The 26,552-nt window shown below is 42.6% G+C and overlaps 10 protein-coding genes across 10 annotated transcripts; 6 read left to right on the top strand and 4 right to left on the bottom strand.

Annotated features, from left to right (window-relative positions):
* Positions 1 to 313: 313 nt before the first annotated feature.
* EAE97_001442 (uncharacterized protein) lies at positions 314 to 1,076 on the bottom strand (the record flags this gene model as incomplete). Its single annotated transcript, XM_038871953.1, has 2 exons — positions 314 to 473; positions 535 to 1,076. 2 exons carry the CDS (start codon positions 1,074 to 1,076, stop codon positions 314 to 316), a joined length of 702 nt encoding a protein of 233 aa, XP_038737854.1.
* Positions 1,077 to 2,131: 1,055 nt separating this feature from the next.
* On the bottom strand, positions 2,132 to 2,711 carry EAE97_001441 (uncharacterized protein; the record flags this gene model as incomplete). The annotated part of the gene is made up of 2 exons (XM_038871952.1): positions 2,382 to 2,711; positions 2,132 to 2,336 (listed from the first exon to the last, which is right to left on the bottom strand). Exons 1-2 carry the CDS (start codon positions 2,528 to 2,530, stop codon positions 2,132 to 2,134), a joined length of 354 nt encoding a protein of 117 aa, XP_038737853.1. The 5' UTR covers positions 2,531 to 2,711.
* A 1,559-nt stretch (positions 2,712 to 4,270) lies between these two features.
* Positions 4,271 to 4,525, top strand: EAE97_001440 (uncharacterized protein; the record flags this gene model as incomplete). The annotated part of the gene is made up of 1 exon (XM_038871951.1): positions 4,271 to 4,525. One exon carries the CDS (start codon positions 4,271 to 4,273, stop codon positions 4,523 to 4,525), a length of 255 nt encoding a protein of 84 aa, XP_038737852.1.
* A 1,174-nt stretch (positions 4,526 to 5,699) lies between these two features.
* Positions 5,700 to 9,003, top strand: EAE97_001439 (uncharacterized protein; the record flags this gene model as incomplete). Its single annotated transcript, XM_038871950.1, has 2 exons — positions 5,700 to 5,921; positions 5,974 to 9,003. The coding sequence occupies 2 exons, from the start codon at positions 5,700 to 5,702 to the stop codon at positions 9,001 to 9,003; spliced, it is 3,252 nt and encodes a 1,083-aa protein (XP_038737851.1).
* Positions 9,004 to 9,517: 514 nt separating this feature from the next.
* Positions 9,518 to 11,444, bottom strand: EAE97_001438 (uncharacterized protein; the record flags this gene model as incomplete). The annotated part of the gene is made up of 3 exons (XM_038871949.1): positions 9,518 to 9,626; positions 9,687 to 11,266; positions 11,319 to 11,444. 3 exons carry the CDS (start codon positions 11,442 to 11,444, stop codon positions 9,518 to 9,520), a joined length of 1,815 nt encoding a protein of 604 aa, XP_038737850.1.
* Positions 11,445 to 12,909: 1,465 nt separating this feature from the next.
* Positions 12,910 to 13,443, bottom strand: EAE97_001437 (uncharacterized protein; the record flags this gene model as incomplete). The annotated part of the gene is made up of 4 exons (XM_038871948.1): positions 12,910 to 12,949; positions 13,006 to 13,064; positions 13,120 to 13,264; positions 13,337 to 13,443. 4 exons carry the CDS (start codon positions 13,441 to 13,443, stop codon positions 12,910 to 12,912), a joined length of 351 nt encoding a protein of 116 aa, XP_038737849.1.
* Positions 13,444 to 14,638: 1,195 nt separating this feature from the next.
* Positions 14,639 to 17,295, top strand: EAE97_001436 (uncharacterized protein; the record flags this gene model as incomplete). The annotated part of the gene is made up of 6 exons (XM_038871947.1): positions 14,639 to 14,725; positions 14,958 to 15,049; positions 15,247 to 15,906; positions 15,955 to 16,216; positions 16,265 to 16,823; positions 16,874 to 17,295. 6 exons carry the CDS (start codon positions 14,639 to 14,641, stop codon positions 17,293 to 17,295), a joined length of 2,082 nt encoding a protein of 693 aa, XP_038737848.1.
* A 3,342-nt stretch (positions 17,296 to 20,637) lies between these two features.
* EAE97_001435 (uncharacterized protein) lies at positions 20,638 to 23,384 on the top strand (the record flags this gene model as incomplete). Its single annotated transcript, XM_038871946.1, has 8 exons — positions 20,638 to 20,680; positions 20,811 to 20,861; positions 20,945 to 21,071; positions 21,122 to 21,164; positions 21,289 to 21,411; positions 21,471 to 22,361; positions 22,417 to 22,443; positions 22,860 to 23,384. The coding sequence occupies 8 exons, from the start codon at positions 20,638 to 20,640 to the stop codon at positions 23,382 to 23,384; spliced, it is 1,830 nt and encodes a 609-aa protein (XP_038737847.1).
* A 557-nt stretch (positions 23,385 to 23,941) lies between these two features.
* On the top strand, positions 23,942 to 24,234 carry EAE97_001434 (uncharacterized protein; the record flags this gene model as incomplete). Its single annotated transcript, XM_038871945.1, has 2 exons — positions 23,942 to 24,051; positions 24,096 to 24,234. 2 exons carry the CDS (start codon positions 23,942 to 23,944, stop codon positions 24,232 to 24,234), a joined length of 249 nt encoding a protein of 82 aa, XP_038737846.1.
* A 1,343-nt stretch (positions 24,235 to 25,577) lies between these two features.
* On the top strand, positions 25,578 to 26,541 carry EAE97_001433 (uncharacterized protein; the record flags this gene model as incomplete). Its single annotated transcript, XM_038871944.1, has 2 exons — positions 25,578 to 26,087; positions 26,194 to 26,541. 2 exons carry the CDS (start codon positions 25,578 to 25,580, stop codon positions 26,539 to 26,541), a joined length of 858 nt encoding a protein of 285 aa, XP_038737845.1.
* Between the last annotated feature and the right edge of the window lie 11 nt (positions 26,542 to 26,552).

Raw genomic sequence — 26,552 nt, 5'->3', positions numbered from 1 at the left:
TTTCAATCTAGATTTTGGGAGTATCATAAAGCATCCAAGTCCATTAATATTTTAGCTCATTATATTCTTGAATATTTGATGTAGCAAAGCAAAAAGGCAAGACGAAAAGAGGGTATCATCTCACATCCCACATCCCACAACTAAAAAGGCCATCAAAAGTACCACCTCAATATCCCATCCCCTATTATTGAAAGAAATCCCATCCCCATCAATTTCCTAAACATATTTTCCCCCATGCAATGCATAATTATACAATACAAGTGATGCTCCATTCCAAAAACAAAGACAGATGGCGAATATAAACGCAAAGGTGCTAGACACCAGGTACTTTGACATCCGTTCTACCACTCCTGTGCCAAACTGCCAATAATGCACCACAATGTCCGCATTTATGTTCAACATCCTTGAGACCAGAGACAAGGTAAGGTATACATCCTAGACAGGTGACTGCGCAGCAAAGAAGCGCGATGAGACTAATAGAGAGTTAGTATATGTTACGTATTGCCTTCGAAGAGGCGAAAGAGATTAACTTACTGTGTAGTCATTCCACTGTGATTTTCAACGGCTGTTACCTCTCTTACACCGCAAACAGGACAGTCTACAGGAGTAGGGCCGGATTGGAGTGCACGGATAGGCATAGCAGTGGCATAATTATTCTTTCCTTGGTTGATATTTGCTTGAGGTGGAGGTTGCGCTGGATAATGATCTTGAGGAGGGTATTGACCTTGAGGAGGTGGAGCTTGATATTGACTCTTCTCATTTGTGAAGCCCTCTTGCTGAGGTGGGATTTGTTGTGATGCCATTGTGTTATGATTAGGGCCGACGACTTCAATACCTTGATAAGCGTCTGGATGGTTGTTTTGTTGAGCTTGATGTGTTTGTGGAGGTAAATCAGGATGTGGTTGTTGTTGTTGTTGTTGTTGTTGATTATTTGAAGTAGATGTGTTGGTGATACCAGTTAATTGTGGAGAAACGGAGGTGAGGTTATGACTGGTTGAACCTGTGATTTGAGGAGATGTAAGAGGAGAAACTCCTTCATGATAGGTAGGTGGAGGGGCATTATTATATTCGGCCATTGTCAGACGTTATTTCGTGAATGGATTTGACAAAGGGCTGTGGAGGCGCGTGGAGGCGTGGAATGTGTGATGTATGATGTCGTTTCTTTTCTCTTCTCTTCTTTTCAGCTCATAAGACCTAACAGATAACTTGATCTTATGGAATGTGCAAAGACTAGGGATTCCAAATTTTCGCCGAGATTTTTGGAATCTTGTTTGAGAATGACTGAGGATTGGAAATTGAAGCTTCGTGAAGTTTGATTGCACGTAGATGAAATGTTTAATGAAATTTCCGGGCGTGGTTCCGGTTGTATTGCTGGATGCTACCAGGTCTTCACATCAATGGGATCTCAAAGGAAGATAGTTTGGAATGTAGATTGTAGAGTGAGTGAAGGGAAGGATGAAAAGAATGAATGAAAAGACGTTAGTACTACATGTCTCCCAGCTCCCTAGCTACCTACTCGTTCTGTGGTAAGTTGTTACCTAGACTTTAGATCAACAGAAGGAGTTAGTTACATGTTGCCGCAGCTGAACGGTTCAAGTGGCACAGGCCTGAATAAAGCTCACGCTAATGCAATGAATTATGTCAAAAATGGATATATTATAACTATACCAAGGATAGTGCAGGATTATGAGGATATCCATGGATTTACCTCGAAATTACATGGAAAATGTAAAATGTCTCCACTATTTAAAGTTGAGCTAATCAAATCACTCTATTGGAAATTAAAAAAAGGAGGATGGAGATGGAGATGGAAATGGATCAACCTTGGCTCAACAACTGAAACTGGAGAATCGAGAGAAAAATGTCCTCTAGGCTCGTGTGGCTCATGTGGCTCATTTTGGCACGTGTTGGGGCTGAGTCCTGCTTGATGATCCTGAAAGTCTACTCTGTCCACCTGCAACGGGAAGAAGGGCCAGCTCTTCCAAAATCATCCATTCTGCAGTCTTCATTGAAATCGTCCCACTCGCCACTACGAATTATCTCCTTCATTCAGACCTCTTCAAAACTCTGGTATTCCAACTCTCGTGTGATAGCGATCCATGAAGATGTTTCTCGCAAATTCGTCCTCTAATCATACACACCATGAAGGATAGTGTGGGTATGGCATTGCATAAGCCGGATATGTTTGAATTGGACTTGGACATTGTGAAGCGTAATCATACGTGAACGCTTCATTATGTTCATACTCGATTTGTTCGTGTTCTTGTTCGGGTTGCTGGCAGGTTTCAAAGTAAGCATTTTGTCGAACTTGATGATTGGAAGCAACAGTATTGCTACTATCACCCATTCGCATGTCATTAGACAGCTTATATGTAACTTACAATGGGACAATCCACGTGAGCCAAACTTGTTTGTTTTCTTGGCCGAGATATACTGAATTCTCCACATCGTCTATGACTGACAATCCTTTTGTGGTTTCTTTGCCATCTCTTGAACCTCGAACAGATGTAAACGCTGGTACTTGATTCATTGCATCCTGTGCAACGAACTTCTTGCTCTACGCACATCTTGATATGGCGAGGGATTTCAAAAAGGCGATTTCAAAAAGGCTTCAATAATATTGGGAATTTGATCGAATGACTTCGTTTAATTGTTCGGGAGCAATTGCTACATTTGCGGAATACCCGTCAGGAATTCATGATCCGCACAGCAGGAATTGTCCAGATTTCGAAAGTTTGAAATCGGAGAGACAGACTACTTGTATTTAACTCTAGAGCTACCTGACAAACGTCCCATTTTATCTGGTAAAAACACATAAAATTTATACACGTATCTCTCATGAACCAAGTGGTCCGTTTCTACTCGAGCGCAACAACGCACGAAAGAAAACAAGACATCTCAATGGCGGTTCGCACCCCACCCTTATTTTTATCGGCTAAATCATCATACAAATTATTCACCACATGTCTGATCACTACTTACTACTCATGTAACCACAAGAAATGATATCGAATAGGCTTCATCCTTCCCTCGCCTCTTAACTCACATCTATACAATGTACTGGTCCACGAGAAAGATGAGGCAGATGATTGCTTCTTCCCAATGGTGGGCGAACCCATGCAGCGAGACTACTATGTATTCAGAATAGTTTAACCGGACCAAATTATTCAAAAGTTCGGGGCGGGTTGATAGATTGGATGGAAGCTGTCAATGATTGATGCATATTTGACAAGATGTTTCTTGCTCTGATGATGGTTATGCATTGGGAATGAGTGAGTGACCCGGCAATTGAAATTCTCCTCGGATTGGTATCTTTCGCGCATGCATACGTCCATGATTCTACTCTTGTCTAACAAAGTAGAATCCGCGAACTTATCTGTGGTTCGTGTGCTCTCACAAACATTCCATCGATTGCAAATTGTGTTACTGGAAGATCACACCATTATTGCCAGTACTGCAGCGCGTCTGAAAGATTCGGTGCAAGTGTTTTCCATAGTTCGGATTGCTGTTTATGAGATTCTAGTTTTAAAGTTTTCAATCAATCAATCTGGACTATTGAGAACTATTTGTCAATGCGACCATCTTGTCAACTATTGATTGAAGTCAGAGCAAACCGTGCAATACTTGGATCGATATACTTGAGCTCCATTGTGATACGCGTCCGTATTTTTACACCCTTCTTCTCTCTTCTGCTCCACCCTTTCTGATGAAAGCGAGTGAAGGACATATGTGAATGGAACAAATCACAGGACAGATATATACGCGAGGAGGCACGTAGGAAGCGGGAGCCATGTAGCCGAATATAAAAAATATTCTCGAATTTGTGAATGGTCGTGCCAGGAGTGCGAGCCAGGCAACGGCGTAGGCCGGTATTTATAGATTGGGGAAGATTGAATGCTAAAGCTTCGGCGCGGGGGGGATATTCATAGACTTTGAAAGGTAAGAGTAGTTGGTCTTGATGTTAACGATGCAGGATAATGCGCGACTTTCTAAACTGGAGTTTTGTATGACTCTTACTCTTCTTCATCTCCTTCCGCGCCTAAGTTCATTCACGAGTACTTAAAGTGATTGTAGTATGTCTCTACAGTGATTCGATACTTTTTTTCTTTCGTCGCAGAGAATGGGATGGCTATTTAAAGACAGCTTTCCATACCACTGCTCAAATACTCTGCAACTATCTGGAAGTCTGACATCTGTTTGTCCCTAAATAAAATCCGACACACAATGCATCATTCTTTCATACGCATCACGAACTCGCACTACCCTCGAAATGTGCAAAGAAACCGAAGTCATCTGTCTTTCTTGCTCTTCAACCATTACGATAATCGATACCTGTTCTGTTTACAAGGTGAAATCAGCAGCTGAGAACGGCATCTCACATCGAAATTGCCAAAGGTTCAAGCCCAATGTTCAAAATCCAGAATATGTGCAGAAGACGGATAAAGAGTTTCACATGTGCGACGATCGACGAGCGGGATCTGCGTTTCCATTTTCCTTCTTGGGAATGAGATCAGAAGACAAGTAGAAATCGGAAAGGGAGGGGTGGCCCGGATGGGGAAGGGGTTCAGATGGGTGGAAAAGGGGAGAAATGGTGGGAAAGGCCAAGACACTAGAAGCTCGATGTTTCTGGGAATGGAAAGGTACAATGAATTGTGATAGGGGTTGAATTGGGAACGGGTAGATCGTAGGACGGCGAAGTAGACTAGGCGTATAGGGAAGAGGGCTCGAGGAGGGGAAAGAGCACAAAGCTCAGAGAGACTGGTTTGATCAGATTGTCTTTGTTTTATCCTTAGGCCATAGACCCTTGAGGAATGCACATACACTATACTTTTTACGTGACTTTATGAATGTGAAATCCATAGCGATATTGAGAGTACGCGTTGCACACGTTGTTTTAGATTCCTTATGCCTGGGAGCGGAGCGGGAGTGGGAGCGCAGGCACCAAGAGGAAATCCCTTATGGTTCCCCCCGCCCCGTATCGAGAGGCCCATCATCTAATCCTCTACCTATAAAGACGTAAAAACGCAATACTTTCAATCACCCCAAAAGAATCCGACATTGAAAATACCTAAGAGTGTTACTTACCTTGGGATCTGATCTCGCAATTAAGATGAAATAACCGGGTGTAAATGCGCAGTCGGTATTCCTGTCAGTATTGGACGGGGTAAGGTTGTGAGGGACCATTCAACATTTCAAAATCAATTTTATAACAGTTGTCACAAATACTCAAGATACATTCATGATGATAAATATCTGCAACCTGTTTGAGTTGAATGGTGGAGAATTGATGAGATCAAGTCCCATCTCATCTATCGGTAATATTCTATTTCTATTTTCAATTGATTAGAAATACAATTAAATATAACTATGGTTAACCTTCCAAGTTGAATCACTGCTGACATACCCCATACAAAAATGTTTTGACCACATTGACGTAGAGCCGCAAATTGGGGCTTGGTTCATTCGTTCTTGAGCCCGGGATTTTGGTTTTAGCCAGATCATATATCTTATCATATCATTCTGTCATTCTATGATCCTTTGATTCTCTGACCTTTCTTCCTCTTCTTCTGCTTCTCTTTCTCTCCCTCCAAGACAAAACTCAATTGCCTTTGTTTCTGTTATTCGTATTGTCTCGCCTTATTGTGATTTTGATATTCCTGTCGAGCTCACATGCCTTCTTCCATAACTAAGCATCGGTGATGCCACTGCGATGGCCACGAGGTTGGCTGGGCTTCCCTCCCAGTAATCAGTCAACCCTTATCTTCAGATCAAGATGGTTCCTATTACTTCTTCTGGCAATATGGCTTCCTCTAAGCAATGCAATGACACCTGCGCGCATTGCAGAGTTACGAAAAGAGACGGTCGAAATGTTTTACCATGGATTTGACAATTACATGGAACTCGCATTCCCGGAAGATGAGGTTCGATCACTGTTAAAGGTTCAAAGTATCTATAGCTAATCTTTCTTCTTAGCTAAGACCTGTCTCCTGTACACCACTCACTCGAGACGCCCAAAACCCTCGACATCTCGAATTAAACGATGTACTCGGAAATTATTCTCTCACTTTAATTGACAGTCTATCGACTCTTGCAATTTTGGCATCTGCCCCTCCAGATGAAGAAGAAACCGGCGCAACAGCTCTTCAAGAATTCCAAAATGGTGTCGCTTCTCTAGTATTACAATATGGTGATGGCACAAGCGGAGCATCCGGAAAAGGGCTACGTGCTCGAGGTTTTGACTTGGACAGTAAAGTCCAGATTTTTGAGACAGTAATCAGAGGTGTCGGTGGGCTACTCAGCGCTCATGAATTTGCCGCTGGAATTCTACCAATTAATGGATACAAACCACAATCTGGCAAGATCTCGGGAAAGACTTCGAAAACATATCAACCTGCGATTTTGTGGCCGAATGGGTTTAAATATGACGGACAACTTCTGCGCCTAGCTCTAGATTTGGCTGAACGTCTACTACCCGCTTTCTATACCGCGACCGGTATGCCGTATCCAAGGGTCAATTTACGGCACGGTATCCCATTTTATGTGAATTCCCCTCTACATGAGGGATCTGGGCTTGGCGACTATGTGCAAGACACTCCTGAAATTACCGAAACATGTAGCGCAGGAGCGGGCAGCTTGGTTTTGGAGTTTACTACTTTGAGTCGTCTTACCGGAGATCCAAGATTTGAGCAATTGGCGAAGCGAGCTTTCTGGGCGGTTTGGAATAGGCGGAGTAATATTGGACTCATTGGAGCAGGAATTGATGCAGAGAATGGCCAGTGGATTGGCTCATACGCCGGCATAGGTGCGGGAACAGACAGCTTTTTCGAATACGCATTTAAAACCCACATTTTACTTTCCGGACAGAGCACTCCCAACATAACGACGCATAGGCAACAACAGCATGAATCATGGTTAGATCCCAATACAATATACAACGAATTGAGTGTTGAGGAGAATTCTCCAGAAGCTTTTCTTGCAGTATGGCACGAAGCTCATGCAGCAATCAGGAGGCATCTATATAGTCCTACACACCATCCGCATTACGTCAATGTTCATCTTGTGACCGGCTCTCCGCAGGCTTTCTGGATCGATAGTCTTGGAGCTTATTATCCCGGTTTATTGACTCTGGCGGGAGAGGTTGAGGAAGCTATTGAAACTAGTCTATTGTACACCGCTTTATGGACGAGATATGCAGCTCTTCCTGAAAGATGGTCAGTACGCGATGGGCATGTAGAAGGAGGACTTGGTTGGTGGCCTGGTCGCCCCGAGTTCATTGAATCGAATTACCATCTTTACAGAGCGACAAAAGATCCTTGGTATCTTCATGTCGGAGAAATGGTTCTGGAAGATATTAAACGCAGATGTTGGGCAACATGTGGTTGGTCAGGTCTACAAGATGTGCGCACTGGAGAAAAGAGCGATCGTATGGAAAGTTTCTTTCTTGGAGAAACAGCCAAATATCTCTATCTACTTTTTGATCCAGATCATCCAATGAATGATCTCGATGCCGCTTATGTCTTTACGACTGAGGGACACCCTCTCGTGCTTCCTCGAGAAAAGTCGAAGCCTCCCGTTACACCTCGTACGCCGGTAACAACTAAGGCAGTTCAGCCAGCGTATAGGGCATCTCTTCGGGATACTTGTCCTGTGCCCCCTCCACCAGTACCTTTTACTGTCTCCAGTACAGCTGCCAGAACGGACGTATTTCATGCTTCTAGTTTGATAGGTTTACACATGATACCAAATCATCGTGCTACGATGGACGGTGAAAATATCAAGGTCAACAATCATACATACTTCCCGTGGACTTTACCAATCTCAATGATTCCAAGTAATGGTACTTGCGATCGTCTTCCGATAACCACAACTTTCACAATTGAGTTTCCAAACAATAATCCTTTAAGCACTCAAAACGCCAAAAATGGTTTCAACATTATCTTTAATATCCCAACAAGTCTCGACCGTACAAGTGATGGTAGTATATTGGTCAAAAGCTTGTCTGGTTTAAAGATGGGCATGATACATGAAAGTCAATCACATTCGTCTGGAATCAATCAACAACTCTCCGGATCATGGAGAGTGGGTAGCATTGCCAATATACCGTTGGGACGAGATGAGCAAATATTGATACCCCGAGATGTGATTGGAGATCTTACAGATCCTTCATTCTCGCGTATAAAAAATCCAGTTATGCTTGACATAGTCATACAACTTGAACACGTTCATGATCAAAATCAAAATATGTCGGAAAGTGTCGAGGAATTGTTTGAAGAGGAACCAATATACGAAGATACCCCGGCTTTAGCATTGGAAGAATCGATTAGTAGCGCAGGATTAGCAGAATATAGAACTTTGCTAAGTTCTCTCCTTCAGCAAGTGACATCTGCCCTTCGCGATCCGGCTGCTACTCTACTTCCACAACCCCAGATTGCTCCGACGTATACCTACGCAACTCTCCCAGCTGTTTTACCAACTGGTAAAGGTGCACATCTCTTGATTAATGCACCGGAGGCTCCCGATCCTATGACCGCCAAGACTTCATCTGCCACTCTTTCCTTCGGAAGTATTTTCTTCGCGGGTGAAGCTTGTAATGGAAAACTCCCCGATGAAGCAGTCAAACAGCATCATGTTATAGTCATGAAACGTGGCGGCTGTACTTTCTCCGAGAAGCTGGCCAACATTCCCAGCTATACGCCCACATCTAAAGGTCTTAAATTGGTCATTATGGTTTCAGACGACAAGGACGATGTAGATTCAAACGAGGAGGGTATGGGGGATGAAGGGACCTCGCGGGGAGGAGAGCAAAACCTCATCAGACCATTGTTAGACAAACCACAACTAACCCCAGGTGGCCTTTTGAGACATCATCAAATTAGTATGGTAATGGTCGGAGGAGGTGATGAAGCTATTCAGGCTTTAAAACGGGCTAAAAGTGTCGGCATCCGTCGAAGATACCATGTGGAAAGTCAAGGACTAACGGTTAGCAATATTTTTGTGGTTTGATATCACATAGGAGTAACAGTAAACATATGAAATATATGATCGAGAGCATCGTGGAAATCTGGCGCTAGGATATCTCATCAGGTTGGGTTGGTGCGCTGAAAAATGAAGAATACCACTTCTTGTAACGATTGGGGTACCTTTGTTTCATAACTTGGTATGTTGTAGATATCGTCGATGCTTGATTTTGCATATAAACGCAATTACATATACATTTCGTGCTTTGCACCAGTAACAACTTTCCAATAGTTCAGATTGTAGTCAGACAATCAAAAGATTCGAAACTTGTAGAGATACAAAGTACTCATCTATAACAAAAGATCATCTAATTTCGAATTCGTCTATTAGAACATCTTCGCTACGCTATCAAAATGGGCATCCTTTTGAGACCAAAACCCATCTATGCAAAGGTCACTCCCAAGAGGAAATATGAGAGATCCCCAAAGTAAAAACTCCGTACGCTATGCTATTTCTCACAACCTTTAAACTCCAAACATTTTATCTATCTCCCAACGCTTTAAAGTTCATCGAAATTTGGTCTCACAATCGTCCATTTTCTAGGAGTGACTGGAAGTCCAATATAATACTCCCAAAATCTTGAGATCTCGAGGACGAAAATCTCCCATCTATAAATATATGTAAGCATTTGAATTAAAGGATGTGAGGAATAATAGCGGGAAACATACAAAGTGACAGGAGATCTAAACCATCCCCAAAAAACATATTTGGTAATGTTCCACGTCAATCTTAATTCTTTCCGGAACAGTTCCGAGACGGTAGGATCTCTTTCCTGCAACTTCACCTCCTCATCATATTCCGCAAAATCATTTGCTATTGGATCTTCATGGACTTCGTCAGGAATAACATGATGTGGTTTCGTCACACGATCTGTTAGCTTAACGGCCTCTTCAGACTCATTCTCCTCTGCTTCCACCAAAGTTCGGAACTCATTGATTGCGCGAAGAGAATGGGAAATACGACTCAAAGTATTGAACAAAGCGACAAGTTCAGTTCGTTTCAATATCGGGACGTCCAAAGAATTATTATCGGTTTCGAATAAAACTTTGAGCGCTGCTCCGTAACCTGCGGTTTGGACTTTACCCCAGAGTCGACATTTATCACAACCTACACAATCCATGATTCGACTGATATTTCTGAATCGATTGCGGAAATCTTCTTTCAAACTTGGACCTTCTCCATTGACAAACATCAAGCTTTCATCGAAAATTCGAGTCTCCTTTGAAGCTTTTGACATTAGAGTTTGCACCTTGGATTGAGTAACTTGATCTTGAGCAGGGTCTCCAGAGCAGAAGGTGTAATCCTTAAGCGAAGGGCCAAGTTTTGTGACTGCTCGTAGAACAAGAGCGTAATTGAAGTAAAGATTCGAAACACGTTCCGGAAAGCCATGTAGGCGATCTTTGTAACATTCAACGTTCATGCCCCATTCACCAGTAGTTTGATTCAGATACTCGTAACAGAGATGTGTGCTGATGGAAGTGTGCATGCCAGAAATGACTCTATAGAAGACACGCTTCTCCAAACACTCATCTTCCGATTCAAGGCCAGTCTCTGCTACGAATGGGAGATTTGGGGAATGCTCTCGTTGTTCTTCCAATATGTGTTGTCGACCATGTTGTTTAAGAATAGACTTCAATTCATTTGCCGCGGGTTCTTTCAGAGACAATGGAGAGTGACCAAGGGATTCCGAATGTGGGAAAGATGCTTTCGAGAAGCAATTCTCTCGATAAATGGCATCCCAAACTTGTTTTGCACCCTCGCCAGCATATCCGGTAAATCTCTCCGGGTTGTCTACCAAGCTCACATAATCTCCTTTTGATCCTGCGCCTTCATCATCCGGTACACAATAATCTCTCTCGTCACATTCGTCATCGTATTCTACCACACAACTCTCTCCCACATCCTCGCCGAGCTTTCCTTGTAGGGGTTTCTTTGGACGCTCTTGTTGTACTTTCTTGCCTGGATGGCCGGCTTTTGGTCCCTCGAGTTTTCCCAATTCCTCTGCCCTCCATACTAGTGGTATATCTTCTTCATTGTCCAATGTATTTACGGCGCAGGCAATGTTGCCACACATGCCATTCTCATCGTTCCAAAATGGACATTCCTTACCGAATAAGTTCAGACGGTAATAGGCAAAGAAATCGGTGGTTCGCGTGAGGTCGTCTAAGGAAGGTGATATTTCTCGGTTCAGGTCATCGAGGGTAGCATATGTCGTGCATGCATCCGAAACAATGGCTTTTGGGGAGATCTGAGTAATGGCATTAGACACAATTGCCTGGTAAAAGAAAAGTAAAGCATACCGCGCAAACATCTGGACTTTGAATAGTTCTTGATTTGGATGAAGAATCAGAAGCTTCTACATGAGGAGCACAAGTACTCAAGAGAGTAAATAACCCCAAGTAGAATGCTCGAGCGGCGGTCTTCATGATGAGACTGACACTTGGCCTTTTGTTTGATATATTAGATGAATTTCATTCAGGCACAAGTAAAAAGCTTCGGAGTTTCCGAAGTAGGACGTTGAATTATCCAGAAATATGATAGGGTAGAAATATGAGGAGGTTGATGTATTGAGAACCTATTTTGTCGATTTCTTGTAACTATGAAAGGAAGGTCAAGATGAAAATAGTTTATATGAGATGGAAGAACAATGACAACCTTTCCGGGGAGATTCTTCTAGATAGTAAATTGAAGACACCTTTCAATAAATAAATGTAATGTAGAGAAGTGAAACTTTTGTTCTTTTTTATTGTAATTTTGATATTCAATTAAATACACATAATCCCTCACTAGTCATATAAATTATATATGTTGATTTGAAAGCATATGATGGTGTTTCGAGCATTTTTACAATCTGTCCATTTTAAAGGAGCCGGAGTGGCTCGAGAGTGGTTCGTTATCATTCATTCAATTCATCCATCTATCGGATCTTCAACCGAAGATCAAACAGGGCCACTTATAAAAAGCCATGGAATATGTATGTAAGGTTATTAAGGTTAATGGAACGAACATCTGATGGAATATCCAACCGAAGATTCAACGGCCCGGATCATGGCGTTGATGGCATAAATAGACGCCTTCCGCTACCTAGTGCCGCCAGCTAAGTTTACCATTAATAGAATTGGCTTCTACAATGTCTTGTACTAGATCTACATTCGAAGGTGTCGCTGTTCATCTTGCTATTTCTTCTTCTTCCCATTTTAGTCATTCACGTTCAAAGGTCACTAGGTACCTACCTGGTATGTATCAAGCACCACATCAGTGGACATGCGTGAGAATCAAACGTGATCAAATATCATCATCGCCTCATATCGATAACATACGAAGTTCAACGAGCGTGATTGCCAACTTACCTAGTCCTTCGAATCATACGACACTTTCCTCATCCCATCTCACCAAGCACGGAATAACTGTCACACAATCACATTATATTGACAACACATATGTAAATATGATTTATTGTTTTTTTTGGTAAACCCTTGCCTTCTAATGAGAGTGCAATAACCTGAGAACAGTCGCCCCCATTGTGCCCCCGCAATCATCCTCCCGCTTTGCATGTACTTATGCTGAACCTGCCACCATACATCATCGGATCCTCAGTATTGGTTTCTTTTCTGCTTTTCTACACTCCCTAAATCCATTGCAACCAGCCCTAAAAAGCCTTGCTATCTGTAACTTCCCAAGATGAACTAGGACTAGTATATAGCAGTGGAGATGATGTTAATTAATCCTGATCTAATACATCAAACGAATAATTGAAACCCATAAAGTGTAAGTCGTGTAAGTTAGGAGAGACATCAGACGTAACATCGTCAAAGCATATGCCCTCCTGTGTAAGGTGTTATGCTGAATCAAGAGACTCGTTGAGATCGAGTTTGATAAAATGCAGCATATTTACTGTTGTTGAGTGGGTGGTTGATAATTAATTGATCTCCTATACAAATTCATTAGCGTTTGATAAAGGTTTAGGGGGGTATGTTGGTAACGCACTTGAAGAGCAGAATATGTGGTTCCGGCTCATGTACCTCATAATGTTCCCAACCAAGACTCTATTTTCACCTGATCAGTTCCATTTTCTTTGATGTTCAACTTTTCTCTACATACCTGTGTTATTCCCAATGCTCTCCATTCTTCCTCCCACAATAGCTTCAAGGTACCAGTTTGGGGATCATGGTATTCCTTTGGGATAACTTTCAGCATAGCTTTTGGTAGTTGAACATGTCGGTACTCGTATTGATCGTCGGAGTATCTGTAAGGAAGGATAAGTGTATGCGCGATGGAAGGACTGGGACCCAAGGTTTGCGCCATAGCTTGTACTGACCTTGCGGAATAATGAATTGCATCAATAAATTCATCTAAACGCTCCTTCTCGGCCTCGGAAAGTGGTCTCGCGTACTTGTTTCTTCTGGTATAGTCTATTTCGGCCATTGTGCTCTGAGTTCTATTCTATTCTTGTAATCGCGATTGATGAATATTGACAAACGTATAGGTGGGGCAACAACGCGACAGAGAGTATTTTGAAGCTTGAATCGACAGACTCGGAGATTGGATGATTGTTCTGTGGTATATGAGGTCTTGTCTTATTGAGACCGATGACGATTATATGATTGGCGCCGGCGCAAATGTATATGGTATTCGATGTAGGAAGGCGTCGAGGGGTTGATTGGCTTTAGATTGCGCTTCTTTTGCGGTGAAGAAAACTATATGCGAAAAGCAACTGGAAGTAATGGAAAAACTGATTGAAGAACTGTAATTGATTGAAGACAAAAGGATTCCTCAAGCAAATTGTAGTGACTGCAAATAACTTGTGTATTTGTGTATTGTATGTGACGTGTTGTGAAATTGAGTTGATTGATTTAAGTTGCGAAAGGGTTTATTTTGTTATTGGGATATCAGAAGTGGACTCGGGAGGGGGATGGTGGTGTAAACAAATAGAAAAGGTCTTAGTAAAAAGTTCAGTGACTTTTTAGTTGTTTGTGTAAAGTGGAGTCCAGCCTTGTTGAAAGGTTGAAGTACAGCCTTGTTGCATTCATTACATGTGTCCAATCAAACCACCGCTGCAGGTAGCATGGCATATCCAGATTTTTCGTTGAGGCCTTAGGCATCTTTGCCTTCTCTTGAATCATCATGTGATACAACCCTCCAATTCCAATCCATTGCCAGTACTCTGAATGTTTTATCGCTTCAGTGGATGTTGGAAACTGTTGATTGATTGAGTTGAGTTGAGAATACAAATTGCAACTTTCCTTAAAGCAATCCTCTCCAACATTGAAATCCAAAGAAAATTCTCTGAAATACCAGTTTTTCATGATACTCATCCAATACCTACTCAAATATAACAAATCTCATTGATCATTATCCCATCTTCATCCTTGTTGCGTTGTAAATCGGAGCAACCAAATCAAAAGATCATTACCCCTGCATATCTCCCCATCAGTACTTCGAAGTTTGTAAAGCTTCAGAACGCGCATATTCGGCTTTGACGCGTCTGCATTCTTCATTGGAATTTCGCATCAATTCGCAGATTTGATTCAAGTACATTTGCGAAAAAGTACACGAGGAGCCATACGAAACCGTACCGTACGATACAATACAATTCGACACGGCACAATACGATAATAAGATGGATCCAAAGAGAAAGGTTAATGGTGATAGTACTGCGGATCAAGATGATGCGGATCGCGCTGCGAAGAGAAGAAAGCTTCCCCTTGTAAGTTTGCGCCCATTTTGTTGTTGGAATTGTTGCAATTCATTGTCAGAAAGAAGATTCGAAAGTTTGGGTGCATTGCTCGTGGGGTTTAAATAACTATCAGCTCTTTCTCCATTGGCGGCCAGGGAAGTGAGCCGGCGCACAACCACTTCTTCTTATACTTTCTGTCAATCATTCTTCATAAATACCATGAATGCGAAAATGACGAGAGGACGAGACTAATAATGAATAGAATGGTGACCTAAGCCAAGGTCAGACGCCAGAAACAACAACTTATTATGGATTGATACTTTTGAATCAACTGAGGACGGGTCTGGATAAACAGTACGTGAAGCTCTCTCTAATGATTTCTTTTCGCGATAGATCTGCTATCTCACCAATCTTTGGTATGCGATGGAGGGGTCGTCGTGTACGCACATTTGATTACCACCACGATTGTCACCTTTATTGCTCTAAATTCACAATTAATATAACTCTTTCAATCCTCAGTACAACCCACTAACAGCTTTATCTTTTTATAGGGGACGACCTTTCGCGACCAATTTCCTCACCCTCCCCGATAGAAAAGAATTCGCCGCCTACTATGCCGTTACGAAGATGCCAATCGCCTTTGACACTATTCAAGAGAAATTGGATAATTTTGCCTTTGCTACTTTATCTGAACTTGAGAGTTTCTTCAAGCGTTTGGTAAAAAACGCAAAGGATTACAATGAACGAGAATCTATAATCCATCGCGATGCCGAACGGATACGAAAGGCAGTGGTCAAATTTATGACGGATAATAATCCAGAATATAAGACAAATCCGGGAATGAAGTTAGAGCCTACACCTATTGAAGTTCTCGAGCCAATCGAATATAATCCGGGCTCTAAAGGTGCTGGATCTATACCAGCACATCCTAAGCATGTTGAGCCCACGCCTGTATCGATTGTGCAAGATGATAGTGATATAGATGCGGAAGGAGAGCCGGAAGATTTTGAGGCGGAAGAAATAAAGATTGAGCCGCAACCAGTCATAAAACGAAGAGGTCGACCCCCAAAGAATCCCTTGGCACCACGCAAGAGTACTACTCCCGCGGTGTCCGACTCACAATATGCTGGTATCAGCTTTGCGGGACTTAGTTTCCAACAAGCGCAAGAGAAGATTTTAGCAGATGTTCTCTCGCATAAAGAAGACCCATCGTAAGTAAAATGAATTACATTATTGACCTACGCTAATACCCAAACCAGTGATGAGTTCTTTGAGTTTGAACCGTTTGTTACATTACCACCACGTAGTTTAAAGGACTATTATCAAGTGATTCCAAACCCACACTGCTTGAAGGATTTACAAAAGCGTGTTAAAGGAACTTTTGGGGGGAAGCATGCCACGGGTGTTAGCGATTTTAAGTCATGGGCTGCACTTGAAGAAGATGCAAGTTTGATATGGAAGAATGCATATCACTACAATGAAGACGGAAGTGAAATCTTCAATCTAGCAAGGGATCTTGAGGTACGTAACCGCCTTCTCATTTACAACTTCTTTATTAACATTCGTCAGATCTTTTTCAAGAAAACTTTGGAAGAAGCCAAGAAAGTTGTGCCCGAGCCCGTGATTCCAAAGATAAAAATTAATGTTAAAGCTCCCGAACCTACTCCAAAGATCACTTTGAGAGTCGGAGTTGCTAGAACAGCGGACTCACCGGCTCCATTAACCAGTGGTTCCAACGGAACTGTGGCTTCCACAGCCTCTTCCAACAGCGAAACCCGTAGAAACCCATTTGGTGGTTCCCACTCAGTTGCGACTCCTGCTCCAAAACTAGATCAATTAGAAAGAGCTAGGAGTATGTCAAACTCTGCAGCATCTCCAACCCTTTCTAAAAGTGTACTTGTCAAAGGCGAGGAAGCTTTACGCAATTCGCCTGCGCCAATTCAGTCCACTCCAAGACCCATCAATCAAAGCGGCTCGACACCAACACCGGCTCCAAGTAATATGCTTCCACCAAATACACCCAATGCATCTAATCAAAATTCATATAATCAAGGTGGATATGCACAATCATTTAATCACCAGCCCGCAAATCTTGGTTTTGATTCTAAATTCCGGGCACCAGGGAAAAGTGAGTATAATTTTTATTTTTTACTCAGCTATAGTGCTAACAAAATTCAGATGCTTCTCATGCTATGATCACAAATCTAAGTATCGCAACTCATCCGCGCCTTAATGTTTCTCGTCATTTCCATATGGATTTACCCCCATCCGCAACATTGGCGCAACAATCTATCACGATCAACCTCCCTTCAACGCATTATTATCTTCAAATCAAACCAACAATCGCTCAAGCTTTACTCGAGCGTCAATATAAGATCTTTGTTACATCTGGAGTAACTAGATTGCATGCTATACCACTCATACCAAATCATGGAGTCGATCCTCGACAACCTCTTTTTGAAGCTCGGCTTGTTCCTGGTGTTAACAAGATTGAAGTTGAATTGATTGCGGCCCTCCCTAAGGGCACAGTAAAGTCTGCTGGTGGGCCTGAAGTTGAGATAGAAAAGGTCACAGTGTTTGCTAATTTGATGAGGAATTGATTAGAGTATTGTTTTGTAATCCAAGTCTATGAGACTAACTTACGGTAGCAATGGTAGGCGTTATTTTGGCATTTTGATTTCCTGAGTCTAAGACTAAATGTTAGGGGGCGTCTCAGAGGCCTATCCCAATTTTGTGGTTTGGCATATGGTGAGGTTCGGCATCGTACAAGTAATTTATGTATCACAAGGGAATGGGGATGGTCTATGATATGATAATAGAGCTGTGTTAGATATCCAGTTCTGGGGTTTGAGAAAGGAGAAGAGGCACATGTCCTTGGCGCGCGCCATATAAGTACTTCCAATATTCAGTAGTAATATGAACAGTGAAGAAGCCCACTTTCCCATTATTAAGCCTTGGTTCCCAATATCTCACGTGAATCTTTTCAAGCTATCAGATTTATGGTAGTCGGCCTTCGATGACTCGGCTAACAGTTCAACTGGCTCCAGTTTGTTCGCTGGAGGACCAACCATGAATTTGGTTATTTTTCTATCATTCAACTGGCCGTATGCAACTTTCATCAAATTCAATCCCGTTGACATTTCTACCCCAGATCAATTCCTAGAGCTTTCTTTCCATCGGTCGTGCTTAGTGTTTCTGATATCCAGACTGCAGTTGAATCTCATTTTCCAACGTCTTAAAGGATCAGAATCTTTCAAAGTTTGGCATTATCAAACTGCAAGCCGGGGGATCGGATATCCTGGCCACATGTCTACAGGCAACATCTCTGCTTTAATCCACACTGAGGTAAACAAATCATAAATTTGTCATTCTTCTCGAGTGCACGTAGTGATTGAAACTGAGTATTTCAACGCTTCAACAAGTGTGAGCTCAGAAATCGGTTTTATTTGGAACTGTATGGGAACGGGTTGCAGAGCGAGAGATGGGGGGGGGGGGGGGTAAAAAACCGAGGAGCAGGAGATTGAAGAGGTGAACGGTGGGTTGATTTGCGCGGTTGCAATGTCTGAAGTACGTTAAAATATTGGAGGTTTCTTCGAGGGTTCCAAATTCATTCCCGCTGCTAGACATGACTATTTGTTTTGCGTGAGTTTCTGTTGATGAGAATGGATATGCGATAACAAGGAGAGCTCGGCTAGGAGAAGGGGAGAGGGGGGAGAAAGGGGGTCTGTTGCAACGGTATATCACCACTCTTTTATCAATATCAAGAACGCTGGCAATTTGTGCAACTTTGCGTCTTTACTGTATCGCTATTGAAGCTGGTCAAATGATTTCCGTTCTTGCAAACGATAAAGCCCAAGACCAACGTAAATGGTATACCACACAGCGCAATTTGGGAGGAGGTTGAGAACTTGGTCTGTCCTTTACAGCCGGGGACCCAATCAGCAAAACTGCTTTCTTGAAAGAAGAGGATAAATTGTAAATGTCGCGTTCTAAGAGAAGCAGCTAGAAGAACCGAGACACGCTTATCGAGCCTGCCAGAAGATGAAATCTTCCAACTATGTTACCAGGGATACGGAAACGGTCTGTAGGCTGACCCTTTCTTGAAGTAGAAGAGCATCTTGTACATCACCATTCAACCGCGGATTACACATGATCTGGAAATCCAAATCCAAGTTTGCCGACTAGGGTGAAAGCAGCAGGAAGCTTACCTTCCACCTTTTCCTGCATTAAACCCTTACAACAGAAAGCATCAAGATATCAATATCTAGCTTGATAAAGTGACATTTTTAGACTCACGAACTTGGAAATATGCAGAGGTCCCCCCCTCATTCGATTCAGATGATGTGATTACACGATCATCTACACAGGGCAATGAAATCATATTGTATCTCAGCAAACAATTCCCCAGGGCTACCTTTGCACGATGGTTGTCTCCTAGTACTGTCAAAAGGTTGAATTTGTATGAAGAGGCAAAAAACTTGATTTCCTGAAATGATATATCCACAGAAGATGCAGAAAACGATTTTCTCGCTAGTTATGAAGTACACTCCCTCAACCGCCAACAGTTTATCTAAGGCATCTCTCCCACTGCAGAATATTCCTCTCTCAATCATGTGCTCTTCTCGCCTATCTCTATTTCTTTCCCTTCTTTTGACCACTTTCCTCTTATCTTTGACCGTTTCATCCCCAGCATAAGCCATTCTTCCCTTGCTTACCTCCCGTGCACCGAGCACTCTTCTGTCATTGTTAACTATCCTCCTTCAAGTTCGAGCATTAATCTCAAGCCATAGTGATTTATCAATTATCAAATTATTACTACGGCAATGTACATAGCAGGACCCCTAATTGGCGAAGCGATAGTCAAGCGAGAGGGGGGAGGAAGACCGGGAAACATGTATCAGATTGTAGACCCATTTGCAGTTGCTATAGTGATCGATCGTAGGAACTTTATCACCCTTTCAATTTCAGAAACTTCCCGTTTTTGGGTATTAAATCTTGATTGCACGTTTTTAGATCTCATGGTTCCGTTGATCTGAAAGGAATGAGGAAGCGAGGTGGACACACGGTTTGCTTCGGTCGATCGAGATATTATGTTACCCTCATGAATTGTGCAATCGATACTCACCGGAGCTGCCTGTCAATGATTAGAAGTCTTCTTTATTGCATTTCCACAGATTCGTAATATCAAGGTCTTGTAAAATTCGATGAATTTCATACTATATAAACGTCTAATTATAGCTACTAATCTAAATGAACTTACAAATGCAGATTGCTATCTTCTCAGGCTGCAGGTTCATATACATGGTTCCAAAACCCTAGCCCTAAAGTATTACTAGGGGGGCGAAATGATTATAGAGATCATCCAAGGAGATGTTTCTCGTTTGAATGCCAAAGAAAAGCCACTCAAATACGAAAACGATATGTAAGATGTTCAAGCAATCAGATGTTATATACCACTTAGTATCTACCTGCGATTGTTTGCAAGATTCTTCTCTTTGCTCCTCCGTTATCACCCCGCTATCGCTATCGGCAAAGAGTGAATTTTTATAGGCAGGTCAACCATGGGATTGATGGTTCCACATTGTACAAGTGAACGACACGCATTGGACACGGTAAATATGATAATGGAGTCAAGGGACCTGAGTGATTCCTATAATAGCTTAGTAAAAAGTAAATGCCTAGGTAATAATGAAGAGCTAGCAATTTTTTGCTTGTCGTGAAAATTTCTATTGAGAAAATCACGTGTAGAGTGGGAGCGAGGCGAAAGGGCACGGACGAAGAAATTAGCTCAATGAAAAATCCCACTGGATTTTGGTAAATTTATCTTCTCCCTCCCCGCGATCAAATTTCAATCTTCTTCTTTTTTTCCCTCCTTCCATACCGTCTTCTTTGAAGTTTTTTATTACCATAAATTCTTCTTCTACCCCAATACATTCTTCAAGATGGCCGACGAAGTTTACGAGGGTGCCATTGGTATCGATCTTGGTAAGATAAGATTTTTTCCGAATTTTGAAGATTGTGGATGAGGGGCATAATTTTCTTTGTCAAAATCTTCAAAAATCTCGCAATTATTCTTCAATATCAATAACGAATACTGATCATCTACGACGCGCAGGAACCACATACTCTTGTGTTGCCGTTTACGAGGGAACCAATGTTGAGATCAGTACGTATTCCTCATTTCCCAGAAAATCGATTTCGCAAATCGGGCTTCGACAACCGAGATTTTATACTGATCGATATCACCAGTTGCCAACGAGCAAGGTAGCTTTACCACCCCATCTTTCGTTTCCTTCACCGACAAGGAGCGTTTGATCGGTGAGTCTGCTAAGAACAATGCCGCCATGAACCCAAAGAACACCATCTTTGATATCAAGTCAGTATCTCGACTTTCGCGACGACAACAAGGTATTAATGGATATACAGGCGTTTGATCGGAAGAAGATTCGATGACCCCCACACCACAAAGGTATTTACTCGATTTTATTTCATCAAGATTCTCAAAACTCGCCATATGTTGGATTTTAGAACAAAAATTCTTTATTTCTCCCGGATGTCTTGTATCAGAAAGCAGTCACTAACACATCTTCTAGGATATTCAATCATGGCCTTTCACCGTTGTTGACAAGGATGGATCCCCATTCGTCCAAGTTGAGTATCTCGGAGAGGAGAAGACCTTCTCCCCACAAGAGATTTCATCTATGGTTTTGACCAAGGCAAGTTTTGCACACCCCACTCCTCGGTAGCGAGTTTGCTAACAATACTTGATTTACAGATGAAGGAAATCGCCGAAGTTAAGTTGGGCAAGAAGGTCGAGAAGGCCGTCATCACTGTTCCAGCTTACTTCAACGACAACCAACGTCAAGCTACCAAGGATGCTGGTGCCATCGCTGGTCTCAACGTTCTCCGTATCATCAACGAGCCTACCGCTGCTGCCATCGCTTACGGTCTCGGTGCTGGAAAGTCCAACAAGGAGCGTAACGTTCTCATCTACGATCTCGGTGGTGGAACTTTCGATGTTTCCCTCCTTAACATCCAAGGTGGTGTCTTCACTGTCAAGGCTACTGCAGGTGACACCCATTTGGGAGGTCAAGATTTCGATACCAACCTCCTTGATCACTTCAAGAAGGAGTTCACCAGAAAGACCAAGAAGGACTTGTCCAACGACCCCCGTGCTCTCCGTCGTCTCAGAACTGCTTGCGAACGTGCTAAGAGAACCCTCTCCAACGGTGCCTCCACCAACGTTGAGATCGACTCCTTGTTCGATGGTGAGGACTTCAATGCTCAAATCACCCGTGCTAGATTCGAGGACCTTAACGCCAAGGCTTTCTCCGGTACTTTGGACCCTGTTGCACAAGTTCTTAAGGATGCCAACATTGATAAGAGCAAGGTTGACGAGATCGTTCTTGTCGGTGGTTCTACCCGTATCCCAAAGATCCAAAAGCTCTTGAGTGAGTTCTTTGACAACAAGAAGTTGGAGAAGAGCATCAACCCTGATGAGGCTGTTGCTTACGGTGCTGCTGTCCAAGCTGGTATCCTTTCCGGAAAGGCTACCTCAGCTGAGACTGCTGACCTCCTCCTTTTGGATGTCGTCCCACTTTCCCTCGGTGTTGCCATGGAGGGTAACATTTTCGCCCCTGTCGTTACCAGAGGTCAAACTGTCCCAGTATGTAAAGTCTTCACAATTTCATTCAAAAGCATTACTGACTCATTAATTCTAGACTATCAAGAAGAGAACCTTCACCACTGTAAGTTTTACTTTCTCTATGCAATCTTCTGATTCTTCAGCTCCAGTTCAGTATTTAGCCCGGTTTGATTGTTCAACCTTCTCTGATTATCTGAGCTTCTTTCGTTATTTCACCTTGTCTGAATATTCGGATCTATTTGAATATCTGATTTCAGTTGAATGTTCGAGGTTGTTTAAATATCTGATTTGGTTTGAACATTCGAATTGGTTCGAGTATTTGACCTGGGCTGAATATCTGACTCGGTTCGAATGCCCGAGTCCGTGAGAATGTCCCACGTGATTTCAGTATTTCACGTGATACAAATTTCCCACGTGTCTTGGACATTTGACTTCATACATCAACCCCCTTCGTACTTCTTGTATGTTTTAAGACTTATTAGACACTTGCTAACACCCTTACGGGTTGCTGACAATCAGCAAACTGTCCAATTCCCCGTTTTCCAAGGAGAGAGAGTCAACTGCGAAGACAACACCTCCCTCGGAGAATTCACCCTCGCCCCTATCCCACCAATGAAGGCAGGTGACGCAGTTCTCGAAGTTGTCTTCGAAGTTGATGTCAACGGTATCTTGAAGGTCACCGCTACTGAGAAGACTTCCGGACGTAGTGCCAACATCACAATTGCCAACTCCGTTGGTAAGCTTTCATCTTCTGAGATCGAGAAGATGGTTGCAGATGCTGCTGAGTTCAAGAGCAGTGATGATGCTTTCAGCAAGAGATTCGAGTCCAAGCAACAACTCGAGTCATACATTTCAAGAGTTGAGGAGATCATCTCCGACCCAACTATGTCCATCAAGTTCAAGCGTGGTAACAAGGAGAAGATTGAGTCTGCTTTGAGCGATGCTATGGCTCAACTCGAGATTGAGGACTCCACTTCTGATGATTTGAAGAAGAAGGAGCTCGCTTTGAAGAGAGCTGTCACCAAGGCCATGTCCACTCGTTAAAGTGTGATTTGAGTTTTGGGTGGTGGAGAGGAATGTGGAGGAAGTTATTGATGCATATGAGTTCATGACACGGATGCAATGGACTGGACCCTCTGGTCACAGGCTCATATTGGGTTTATAAAAAGTCACTTATCCGTTATTTGCATGGTCGTCTGGCTATTTTACGGTTCTGATATTTCTTTGACGTTTGTCTACAGGCATAAAAAGATTGTCCGTAGACCAAGGGGTGTTAATAAGCAAAAAAATATCAAATTGATCACGTTAAAAACTTTATATATGTTCCAATTATATGCTCTACTGTGTTGATGTTGCTAAAGCAAACCTGGGAAGGGTCATGACGAGGAAAGTGTTCCAAGTCAATATTCGAATGTCTGGCATGAATTGAGACAATGCAAGCGCTTCGAATGTGGTCTTCACTACAGAAAGGTAAAAAGACAAGGTCAAATTTCATGATGATGGTGTAACACCGATTCATATTCGAAAATACTAGAATGCCTGTGTGACATTAATCTTGTGAGAGTTACTAATACCAAGGTATAATCTACAGTACAAGAAATATGAATTCTGAGAATACCGGGTTTGAAACGAATGAGACTGTTTCTACATTCCAAACCTCAAATTCAAAAGAATGGAAAATGCGGCATCAATGTACCATTAATATACCTCTGTAAGTATTTAACAGTATGGTTTTCATTCGTCTCAATGAATCAGGCATCCTCTCACCCGTTTGACTTCCGATCAGGCAACCAGCTCACATCCGTCGCATTATCTCGCCTGTTTCAAAGTAGCATCTGCAAGAAAGTCTTCTAAAGCAGGCCGTGCTTCTAAACCTGGTGCTCCAGGTGAATGATGACTGACTGGGTGGTGGTAACGAAGATCTTCAATACAACAGTTGGAGGCACCTTCTGTTACGTATACCTCGAGGATTCGGAGTTTCCGTTGTGGACACAGTCGGATAGTGTTTGGAATAGAATATCAAGTTTGGACCATTACGATATGGTGATCTTTTATGAGCGAATCAAACATAGGACACGTGAGAAAGATGGAGAGAGAATTCGCAAATGTCCAGGTCGAGATCAAGATCGAGGGTTTGTTTTGAGGTATGCGGGGTGCGTGATGATGGAGAAGGAACTCAAGTCATAGTACAGGCGATGAACTTCAAAGGCAATATATCGATTACTTGATAGGAGAGAAAGTGGAGGTGGTTGGTGGTTGCATTCTGCGTAGTGCAGGTAGTGTGGAGAGAAAGATGGTGGGTTTGAGAAAGTGATCTTCGGGGAGGGGGAAAGGGGCCCAGGGGGTTGGAGGTTGGAGGGCGAATATGCTTATAGTCTTTGTACCAAGACTTTTCATGCAAAGGGCGGAAGTTCAAGGGGGGAAGGATATTGACTAGGATTTCATGAGGGAGGCTGTGGGTGGATGATGGGATGGATGTCATCGTACAAATGCTGCCAATCCCTTTTGGAGATTGGAGATGGGGATTGCTGAGAAAGTTGAAATAGATGTATTCGCCGTGGACATAAGGAAAACGCGTATCTGTGTCCTCAATTACTGATGTATAGAAGACCATGACGTATCAATAATAGTACACCTTGCTGTCGAGCAAATCGGCCCAAACCTCTCACTCTTCAAAAAACTAGACGAAGATAGCTGTAAAACTTGATAGAGTTTTACTATCTTAACATAAATCCGCGTCTTCAACATGCATGCAAGTACATGAAAATCATACAATGAGCTCCTCCCCTTCTAGAGCTTTAGGAGCGGCATTCTGTTCATTAGCCTATGTATAAACGGAACAGAATAATAACACCAAATGGCACCCTCCTACATTTGATGTGGAGGAACACATCAAATCAGACAATTAATACTTCAAAATTGAGAATCAAATAATTGTGTTCATAGAGTTTCCTCTCGTGACCATCTGAAGATCATGTGTACTAGCTACAAATTGTAGTCATTATAAAATGTCGATATGTACCCAGATACATCAAGTGCTTTCAAGATGTATGCCATTCGAGGGCCGTCTCGCTGACAAGTGAAGCTCGCTCAAACGCACGTACCAATCCCCGCAATATGCAGATCCATTAAGGCTGAAATATTATTTTCAAGACAGACGAGGCCTCAATCCCGCCTTGTTTAAAATTCTCACAATCACAATTCAATTCTCGATTGTTCCTCACATTCCTCACGAAAATGCCACCTCGTCTATCTCTCCGTTCTGCTCAGGCACTGAGACGTAACCTTCTAAGTTCCGATTCACAAAATGCATCAATTTTAGAGATACGACCCCTCCAATTGAACATACCCACTCGATATCAAAATACCCCTCACTACCGTTCCCTAAGCAGCAGCTCTTCTCTCCAATTCCAGTCTACCCCAACACTTCTCAAGAAAAAAGACAAGGGCAGTAAAAACTCTTCACCCGAATCAGAAAGTTCCTCCTCCACCTCTTCCTCCGCAGCAGCAGAAGATAATGACCCTTTTGATTTTTCCACACTACAAGCTGGAATTGACAAATCCCTGGAGAAACTCAAGACTGATTTAGGGAAATTGAGAACCGGGGGAAGATTCAATCCAGAGGTACTAGAGGGACTACGAGTTAAGTTAGGGAAAGATGCGAAAGAAAGTTTTCGGTTAGGTGATTTGGCGCAGGTGTTGCCGAAAGGGGGACGAAGCGTCGTTGTGCTTGTAGGAGAGAAGGATGTATGTTGATTATTTCTTCTTTTTGTGTTCTACATACTTTCCCTCTTATACTCTCCATTCACGTCCTATTCTTTCAACAACAGAGACAAACTAACCCTTAAAACAGCACATCAAACCTATCCTCTCCACCATCCAATCCTCCACCCTCTCCCTCCAACCCACACCCGATCCACACAATCCTCTCGCTCTAAACATTCCCATACCACCACCTACCAAAGAATCCCGCGACGCAGCACTACAAGCAGCTTCAAAAGCAGGAGAAATAGCCAGTAATGGAGTACGCAATGCGAGAGGAGCTATGCAGAAAAAGTTAAGAGCGATGGAGGTAAAGAAGACGGTTAGACCTGATGATTCAAAGAAGGCGCATAAGGAGATGGAGAAGGTTGTTGAGAAAGGGAATGGAGAAGTGAAAAAGATCGTTGATGCGGCAAGGAAGGGAATGGAGCAGGCTTAGAGAATTAGGGG

Source organism: Botrytis byssoidea, assembly GCF_014898295.1.
Source record: "Botrytis byssoidea strain MUCL 94 chromosome Unknown BBYS_002, whole genome shotgun sequence".
Classification (NCBI taxonomy): Eukaryota; Fungi; Ascomycota; class Leotiomycetes; order Helotiales; family Sclerotiniaceae; genus Botrytis; species Botrytis byssoidea.
Note: the sequence above shows the minus strand (reverse complement) of the source record. Positions and strands in the feature narration are given on the sequence as shown.